Below are 10,271 nucleotides of genomic sequence, written 5' to 3'. Positions count from 1 at the left end.
AGGGAGAATAGATGCAGAGAGAAATAGAGGCAGCAACAGCGCCACTAATGCTGGGATACGGTTGTCGTTATCGGGAACAACAGGCAAGGAGTTTGGTAGATGTATGGCTTGGTGGGTTTGTTGGCTATGGTAGCTGAGAGAAAGTATTCCAATAATTTTATTATTTCAATTAACCGTGTTAACGCTCACGCATGTCAGTGGTATTTTGATTAATCACAATAGAGAGTTTTAATTTTAAAATTTTAAAGAGAGCTTTAATAATATGACAAAAGAAAGAAGAAAAAAGGGGAATTGACCAGTAAATCCTATATTCCCATTTTATAGACCATATGATCCTAATTGTTTTATTTGTAACCGTTTAGTCCCATTGAGTGTATGTGGACCATTTTGCCATTGACGCCTTAAATGTAGGGATGGGTTCGTGGGACGCGCGTGGGTTTGTGGAATGGGGGTGTGATTGTGTGTTTCGTAACAATTAGAAAATGTGGTAATCCTTTTTTTTAGTTGGTGCCAGTGATGTGGGTCTGTTCTGAGCTCACGTGACACTGTGTAACCCGACCCACGAAACCGTTCTAAATCCTTTGTTCTATGTAATTGGGGGTTTCTAAGATTTCGTATTTGGGTTTCGACGTGAAACCCAGAATCTGAAACGATCATCCCCTTGTGTCATTTGAAATTCAAATTTCGTTGATTGCGGAATCAACGACCCTGATTTTGGAAATATTTGATCGTTGGTGCATAATAGAATCTTTAGGGTTCGAAATCCTAAAGATCGTGTTGGCCAAGAACCGTAATACATTCCGTGGAACTGGTGGTCGCTCTGTGAACATTGCATATTAGTCTGAGGTTTGTTTGGCTGGTGGTACGGAAAAGTATTTGAAATGCCTGACACTGGTAAGTTGGTAATGGATTGTGTTTTTATTTTACGTTTAGCATTATATATGGACGTGGTTAGGGATTTTGGTTTGAGTCGATCATGGTATGTGTTGCTCCGCACAGTCAAATATGATATGTAGGTATGATTGTCGTTATAATTTGTTCAGTAATGGCGTGTTTTTGAGGATTTGTTTGTTGTGTTGTTTGAATAAAGTTTTGGTTGGTTTTGAAACGTAGGCAAAACTGTGCTTGTAGTGCCAGTGTGGGGTATGTGTTTGAAGTTTTGTGTGAAAAGGATTAGTTATTGTGTGGGGTTTTATACTGTCGAGGGAAAAGTGTTTTGTGTGAGGGGACCACATGCAGCAGGGTGTGGGGAGCACATATTTTTTTATGTGTGTGTGGAAGTTGTGTGGACGTGGAATGTGTATGCTTGTGTCAAATGGTATGTATTATGTTGCTTTGTCACTAACAGTGTTGGTCAAAGGGTTTGTTGATGTGTGTGGTGTACGCGGGCGTTATGTGAATGTGTTGTGAACATTTTTTTGTTGGAGTTGTAAGTAATTTTGTTAAGTGACATGTTTTTTTTTTCAGATTGTGTTTTTGTGAATGGGTTGGGTAATGTATGTTTATGTGAATTTCTGAAATTTGTCAGTTTGTGGTGAAGTTGTATATGTTGCTTATGTGAGTTGTGGAACTGTAGGTGTTAATTCTGGTGGGTCTCGGTGGACACGGTCATGTGAACGTAAAAGGCAAGAGGCATTGGGCTTGTCATCGAGAAGAAAAGTCGGGGTGAACATGCCTGGACGTGTCCTGTTTAAGCAGCCCAATATTGTCAGCCGGTCCGTTGGTGGTAGAAAGGGGGTCAAACCACGGCTCAATTTCCGGTCTAACGTTGCTGGGATCATTAAATTGGTGTACGCAGTCAATTTGCGGGAAGTGCACCTGGCATACTTGAGAAGGACACCGTTTTAGATTATGATTGATGCTATACTAATGAACCAGATTGATCACACAGAGTTCCGAAAAGGCGATGATCTGATCGTGCGTATCCTAAGGTCATACAGTGTACGGGAAGGCAAGTTTGTTTTGGGTGGTCGTGCAGTTGACTTGACGGATGAGGATATGAAGCTGTTGTTCGGTCTGCAAGGTGGTAATGCATTCCTTGATTTGACACCACGACCAAGGCCTGCGTCTGATTTTGTCCAGCGTAGGTGTCCAGGGACAAGCAGGATAACGGCCAAACTTGTGAAGGATTTGCTGATGGAGGCTTCGGTGGGGGACACCCCGAACGATCATGAGGATACGGCCAAGTTTATTTGTCTGTATGTGTGTGGGAAGCTTTTGTTTGCCACGTCCGGAGAGACCATTAGTTGGACCATGATACGGTACGTGGACAACTTTGACGCCATGAAATTATATGATTGGGGTGCAGCTGTACGTAATATGCTCATGTGTTCGGTAAGGGACTTCCATCGGACACCGGAGAAAGTTACCGGATGTGTAGTTGCTTTAACGGTACGTGTACAACCTGTATGTGGTAGTTAATTTATTGGCTAAAATAAGTTTATGGTTTTTGTTAAGGTTTTGGAGTGGTTGTTATTATGGTTTGGTTGTTTCATGCTTGTTTGTGGTGCAGTTCTGGTTGTGTGAACATACAAACATTGTGAAGCCGAAATATGGTCACAGGTTCCCCAGATTCCTGAGATGGGACGTTGGTGAGTTGCTATCTACGTCACAAGGTCTGAAGCTGTCCGAGACAAATAAGTTTGAGGTAATTATTTATGAATCGTTGAGTTTTTTGTCAGGTTATATTGTGTTTCCATGCAGTTGTTGTTATGTGTGGTTGCACTGATGTTTGGTTGTAAAATATGCTGTTTTGGCTAGGTGATCACGGACGAGTTGAGCGTACTGGTGCACGAAGTGGCAATGTTGGAGGGGGAGCGTATGTTGGGGGAAGGTAATGGGGGTCTGGTTGAAGAAGAGGGTGGTAAAGTGACAGGGCTGGCTGTTAGTGGGACTGCAGAAGTGGCTGTTACATTGGAGGGCAGGAGCTATGGTAAGCAGTGTAGTGGGAGCATACATAAGGAAGACGTTACTGTGCCTGTTGGCAAGCGTAGTGTGGAACGTGGGGGTGTATCCAGCGTGGTGGTGGAGGGTGGTGATGGTAAGAGCAGTTGTGGACATGTTGGTTCAAGAAGTCCTGATTTTATAACTGTGGACGCAGGAGACAGCAAAGTTGTAATGGAATTGAAGAACGAAGTTGAAAGATTGAAAAGGAAGAATGAGATGCAATCCGTTAATTTGGTGGCAGGATTCGAGAGCATTTTTAAGGTGAAAGATGAAGAATGCAAGAAACTTATAGCTGAGAATGCCGAGTTAAGGCGGAGCCTTGCAGCCCTTGAGGAACAAGTTGCTGAGCAAGCAGTGCATAGTGTGACGCAACATTTCACCAGTGTGAATGTCACGGACCCTAATGTTGACGGATATGTTGTTCGTAATGGGGTTGGTGTTGGTAATGTACAGGACCACTGCCCCACTGTTGAAGGTGGTATCATGGTGGACGCCTCTCCCGTCGCATATGTTCCCATAGTTGACAACAACGAAATGCAAGATCCCATCCTAGCAGATGACAGTGACGTTGTTGTTGTGAGTCCGTTGTTGACGGAAGGTGGCAGTGCTGTGGGTGGTATGAACTCCTTTGTACGTAACATCAAATGTAAAGTGAGGAAGAATCTGAAGTTATCGGGGTTTGAGTACCCAGAGTTGAGGCGTAAGGGACGGGTGATGAACAACGAAGTGAACGTTTCAAAGACCGGGGTGGTTGGATGTAGTGTCGATGTGGTGAAAAGCCAAAGTGTGATTGATGTGGACGGGGTTGGTGACGCATCGAAAATTTTCACAGGTTTTGGAATCACGAATCGTAACACAGTGTGGAAGATGATGACTGATACAGAAAAAGATGTGATAAGCAATGCGTATGATAGATACGGTGATAGGTCAGTACTGTGTGTGTTTTTGGGTTTAATTTTGAAGGAGTGCACTACTAATTGCAGTGGTATGTTTTGTACTGTAGTACACAATGTTAGTGTTTTTTATGTGATTTGTAATGTTATATGTTGACACGTGTGTAGGGCTGTAATGTGGGTTGGTCGAATTGATGGCAATGCAGTATATTTTTCGGACGTTAGATCACTGGTGAGGCAATTAGGTGTGCGGGGGAATGTAAGTGTTACCAATTCCGTAATGGGTCATACTAGTTTACCGAAATAACTCTTTTGTGAATGTGTGTCTGTGTGAATATTGGTTTTATTTGGATTCTGGCACTATTTGTCGCAGGTTATTGACGCCTTCGCAGAGGTGCTGTGTGATGAGCAGGAAAGGTTGAATGTGGGAAAAGATTTTCCGGAGAACTCCTATTTCTTCAGCAGCATATGCTGGGTGAGTGTTTTTCAGGTATCCATTGTGTGTGTCATTGTTTGTGGGTGGTGTTGACTGATCTTGTTTTTTTGGTTTGTCATGTGTTTTTGATGTGTGCAGGACGTGATGAAAGGTGACAATGTGGAGGCAAAATTCAAGTATGTGACGAGCAATTTACGTGCTGGTAGGGATGCACGTTACATCCATTTCCCGGTGTGCCACCTTGGTCATTGGACGTTAGTGGTTTATGATACTGAGGACGGAAGCTGGAAGCACTACAATTCGATGCGGAGCAGGATGGGTACAGGCGGTGTGCACTATGCGGAGGCTGTAAAATTGGTGTGTTGATTTGAATAATGATAGAGTGGACGAGTGTTGTACTAATTTACGTGTATTGTAGGTACATGTTATACATTCTCATTGGGTTTGTTTTTATGGCGCAGAAAAAAATTGTAACGGACATTCAGCGGCAAGCGATGGCTGCAAATGGATTGGAGCAGTTGGTTGGTACGCAGGACTTTGATATGATGGTTGAATCAGTGTCGGAATGCCCCCAGCAGCGTGCGGAAACGTAAGTGCGACGTGTTTTTATTTATTTATTCTTTGTAACAAAAGGTTGTTTGTGTAGAAGATTTCTGATGTGTTTTGTTGATTGACCGTTTGTAATGTGTGTTTTGTTGCAGCATGGACTGTGCAATTATTGTTTGCGCAGTAATGAGGCAGTATGTGAATCATGTTGATGTGGGGCGGTCGTTGGAAGGTGGCAACTGTAGCGTGTTACGTGCGGACATGGTGAAAAGATTCATTAGAGATCCTATACGTGGGGTGATGAGCAACATGGGCCGAATGGTTGGGTGAATGAAGTTCAATTACCGTTACGTTACTACGTAGTAGAACTACTTTATATTTTGATGCGTAGATTACAATTTGGAAACCGTTTTTTGGTTGGCAGTTGCAGTACATACTGTTTATATTTTGTGTGTTGGTTTTTTTGGTTTTTGCATTGGTTTGTGGTATATAATGTGGGTTTTGTCGTGGATATTTTTGGTTACGTTGAAATTAAATTATGCCTATATTATAAACAAGTAAGAACTGTTACGTTAATCCGTTCTCGAACTGTGTTGAATTACATTGATCAATACGCTCGTTTTGAAAGACTGATTTACTGTAGTTGCATCGATATGTAAATTTAACTTACTGGTTGTTGTTCGGTTCGTCTTGCTGGCGGTGTTTAAAGTGGATATTTTTGTGTGTTGGTTTTTTGGTTTTCGCATTGGTTTGTGGTATATAATGTGTGTCTTGTCGTGGATATTTTTGGTTACGTTGAAATTAAATTATGCGTAGATTATAAACAAATAAAAACTATTACGTTACTCCGTTTCGCAACTGTGTTGAATTATAGTGATCAATACGCCCGTTTGAAATATTGATTTACTGTAGTTGCATCGATATGGAAATCTAACTTACTGGTTGCTGTTATGTTCGTATTGCTGGCGGTGTTTAAAGTGCATGGTTTCGGGTAGGGTGCGACTGTTAGTTGGAGTTGGGAATTTAGGTGTGTGGTGATGGTGTGCGTTGCAAGTTTTGGTTCATGTTTGCATTGTAAATGTGTGTTTGTGGCGTGATGTTCGCACTGTTAAGATTGTATGAATGAATGACAGAGGAAGTAATATGTTGTTGATGTGCAAAGGCTGGTGTGATATTCACCACATGACGTCCACACGCTTGGGTTGGTTACCCGGCATGTTGTCATACCAAACACGAATGCATATTATTTGCATGTTCTGTTGTAGTTGAAAAAATACTGCAGTTCAGGATGCACGTAAAGACACGTGAAAAAATGTTGTGGAAGGTATTAGCTGACATAAAAGTTTGTGACGGAACTACGTTATCTGGTGTGCAGATTACACGTATGAAATTAAATGAAGGAAACCTATTATTAATAACTGAGTGTGCCAATGATAGTAAATTGGGTATGACATTGTCGTGTGGCGTCGCACAAAATTATTGAAATCGAAAAACAATTGAAACAAAAAAATTGCATCGAGGAAAAAAATGGAACAGTAATAAGAAAGTATTGTATCGAATATGGCGAGGAAAAAACTTGAGTAGTAGCAATAGTTTAGTGCTGGTGTGGCCGGGTGAAAGTATGTGGTTAAATGGGTTCGTTGCATGTCTTCCTGTTATGATTCCCCATGCGCCCACATCTGCCGCATCTTATTTGCTGAACATGTTCCCCCTTTGACAATATCCTCTTCTTCTTTGGTCTACCGGGTGGACGTTTCACAGCAGGGGGCTTTATGATGTAATCATTTGGGTTGAAAGGCGGTTGCTCGACAGTGGGAATTGGGAAAATACTTGATGCGTAAGTGGCCCGAAACTCGGACACGTGGAAGTATGGTTCGACCAAAGTGTTCAAATCCCGCCCACTCTTACGGACGGCAACCATCGCATGTGCGCAAGGGAACCCATTGAGTTGCCACTTGAAACATGAGCAAGTTCGTCGTCCGATGTGAACAGTGACCGATGGGAAAGAGTGCACCTCGTACACATCAGTGTTTGATTGGCTCACTTTCCATGATCTACCTTCGTTGAATGCTTTTTCTAAACGATCCTCCATTTTGGGACATATGGTGCCAGTCCACAGTTGGGAAGCGTCTCTACGTTTCGCCATTTGTCGCATCAATTTGGTCCGTATGCTGTCAACCATTCTTGTGATTGGGAGGTTACGGGCCTCACGGACCCATGAGTTGAATGATTCTGCAGCATTTGAGCACATTTCGCCGTAACGTCGCCCCCTGCAGAATGAGTAGAACATGTAGGTAAATAATTATGAACATTATGAGGAAATGTGTTGTGCATGTGGTTTTTATGAGTAACATGTGGGACGGACCTGAAAAATGCATTTGCCCAATGTTGTGGATGTGCATTTGCTAGGAATTCAGATGCAACAGACCTGCCCGATTTTTGGAATTGTTCTACTCTGTGGTTAAAAGCGGTAACAGTTGGTGCGTATGCGCAATGTCGTAATTTGCTAACCAAACCTGCCCGATGCATACTGTTTGTGTAACGCAACCTGTCCCTTAAGTTCCTCTGCAAATGTTGTAGACAGAATGCATGTTCTGCATTCGGAAATACGGTGGGCATTGCCTCAAGCAAACCAAGGTTCCGATCCGATACGAATGTTAGAGGTCTGTCACCGTGAACCACCTGCGCGAGATGATGAAGAAACCAAGACCAGTTTGAGGTGTTTTCGGAATCCACCACCGCATATGATAGCGGGAACAAACCTGCAAATTTGGAATTTTTTTGTAGAACTAAGGCTGTGACAGAAACATAGCCCCTGGGGTTAATGACCACGTTAAAATGTAGTTTGCAGGTGGTGTGGTTGGTTGTCATGCGAATGGGGTATTGTGATTGTGTAAATTGAAGGAACTAACCTTGGTTGCCGTCTTTTGCAGTGGCCGCAAGTAGAAAACCTTTGAAGCGGCCTTTGAGGAACGTGGCGTCTAGGAAAAGCAAAGGGCGGCAATGGTGGAACCCGTCGATGCATGCTTTGAATGAAATGAAATAGCGTCTGAACTGTTGGGTGTGATCATCGTATTCGATGTTAATGTAGGTCCCGGGGTTGTGTTCCAATACTGCGTTGCTATACCAACGTAACTGGTCAAACGAAATGGAATGTGCACCGAACAATTCTCCCCTCGCTTTTTCAACACCGAGCCAGGCCACCCGGTAACTTATATCGAGCCCGTAATCTTGTTTCAAGTCCAATATCACTTCGGTCGGACGGGTTAAAGGTCTATCACGCACACGTTCAGATACAATGTCGGCCACAAGATCAGACCCAACAAGTGGGTGTGTGGACGTACGCACAGCCACGCCACAAATGTGTTCACTGTTCCATTTTCGTAAGTAGAAAAATCCGTTTGCCTCCAATTTCCGTCCATGCACAGACCACGTGCAACACTTCGATTCGTTCATAGCACATATAGCCGTTACCCGAACGGAGTCGTTCTTCAGAAATTTGATCTGGAACCCACATTCAACGGCGTATTTCCGCAGTACATTGCGAAATTCAGAAGCCCCACCTTCGAAATGTTGTCCAATGTGGGTAAAACCTTTTGCCCATGGAGCGGAAAGGAAGACTTTCTCCTTGTGGGGACAAAATGATTGCAGCAGGTCGGTTTCATCATCCATTCCGAAATCATTACATAGTGCATCCCCCGTTGTGCCTTGATCTTGGATTATCATTGGGTCAATGGCAGGAATGTTATCATCCCGACGAGGATGCTGTTCAATGACCACGTCAATTAACTGCAACTGGAACGATCGCGCAAGGCAAACCATATTCTTCAGATCGACATCATTCTGTAAGGAGAAGTTGTTATAGCCGGGAATCTTATAGAACAACTGGAAATTCCCCGGCAGGAGTCCCGAAAACTTCGAACAAACATAATCGACAATCTCAGCAAATGTATTTGACGATTGCAGATTATATGCGACATTCGTGGACCGGTAAGAACAAAGAAGCATCAAAAGGGCGTCCATCTGCATAACGGCACAGGTATCAGTAAGAAATAACACACGACAGAATTGCAACTACAATGGGGATTGTGCATCGTTGTCAAAGTGTGGTTGCAAGTGCATAGCGAACGGAATACATGGAATTGGCTATTGTGTTGGTGAAGTCTAATGTTTATCTGTAAACATTAACGTGCAATTGTGTTCCACAACATGTACGAAGTTGTGCATAGGTGAGGGTGTGATTACTTAAGTGTGGGTATGGTGAGTGAGGGATTCGTAACGGAAAATGAAGAGATTACCTGTATGATATGACGGTCGGTGTGAACGTAAGCTGCTGACTTTGTAAGGCGCAGAGACGTTCATGAACTCAGAATGCAAACCCTAAGTATAATACCTCTTAAATGAATTTTGACCCACAGTCAGGTTCCACAATTGCTGGGATTGCGCATACAAATATGGAAAACAGAACATCCCATATATTAGCTGAGGCCATATCCGTCCAGGCCAGACAAAAAATTTTTAAAAAAGGACTTATGGGTAAGGAATCCCACCTAATATGGAGTTTTCAATCAAAGAAAAAATCAGCAGGACCAACTGGAACACAATTCACCCATAAAGGACTTTTCGATAAATTTCCCAAGAAAAAATAAATAAAAATATAGACACACATAGGGCTGTAAATGAACAGAGTCATTCATGAACAAGCTCGAGCTCGGTTTGTTAAAAGCTCGTTCGAACTCGATTCGTTAATTTTTTTTTTGCGTTCGAGCTCGCACTCGTTAAATTTTTAATAAACAAGCCTAAACATTCTAAAGCTCGACTCGTAAGTTCGGCTCGTTAGTTAACTCATTTAATATTTATTATTTATATATTAAACAATATAAAAATATGTATAAAAAAATAAGAGAAATATGCTATTTATATATTTAAAAAATATAAATATAAATAATAGTTAACTATAGATAATACATTTATATAATAATGGTAGTAGATATTATTTTAGTAAAATATAAACTTTTTTTTAGTATGTTTATATATATTGTATATATAATTGTAACACCAAAGTTTTAATTGTAACTTTAGTCTCACATGCAAATATGAATTTATAAATTTTTTGGCTCGTTAAGACTCGTGAACAAGCTCGAGCTCGAGTCGAGCCTAAGCCAACTCGGCTCGAGCTCGGTTCATTAAATTTTTATTCAGCTCGAGCTCTCGAGCTGGTTAAAATTTTAATAAACAAGTACAAACATACTAAAACTCAGCTCGGCTAGGCTCGGCTTGTTTGCAGCCCTAGACACACATATCACATCACATATAGACCTCATTCCTTACCATATCACTAGAGCTCTCTTTAAAATTTTAAAATTTAAACTCTCAAGGTGTGTTTGGTTTGGTTTTGAGAGTAAATTTTCAAAAATGATTTTGGGGAGAGAGTTTAGAAATTTTTTGGC

General features: G+C 41.9%; 1 protein-coding gene across 1 annotated transcript; it reads right to left on the bottom strand.

Moving 5' to 3' along the window:
- Positions 1-6,448: 6,448 nt before the first annotated feature.
- LOC145803560 (uncharacterized) lies at positions 6,449-8,844 on the bottom strand. The gene is made up of 3 exons (XM_082896864.1): positions 7,734-8,844; positions 7,187-7,583; positions 6,449-7,091 (listed from the first exon to the last, which is right to left on the bottom strand). Exons 1-3 carry the CDS (start codon positions 8,842-8,844, stop codon positions 6,449-6,451), a joined length of 2,151 nt encoding a protein of 716 aa, XP_082752990.1.
- Between the last annotated feature and the right edge of the window lie 1,427 nt (positions 8,845-10,271).

The sequence above is a fragment of the Camellia sinensis genome, chromosome 12, assembly GCF_055761805.1.
Source record: "Camellia sinensis isolate YWXY chromosome 12, ASM5576180v1, whole genome shotgun sequence".
Classification (NCBI taxonomy): domain Eukaryota; kingdom Viridiplantae; phylum Streptophyta; class Magnoliopsida; order Ericales; family Theaceae; genus Camellia; species Camellia sinensis.
Note: the sequence above shows the minus strand (reverse complement) of the source record. Positions and strands in the feature narration are given on the sequence as shown.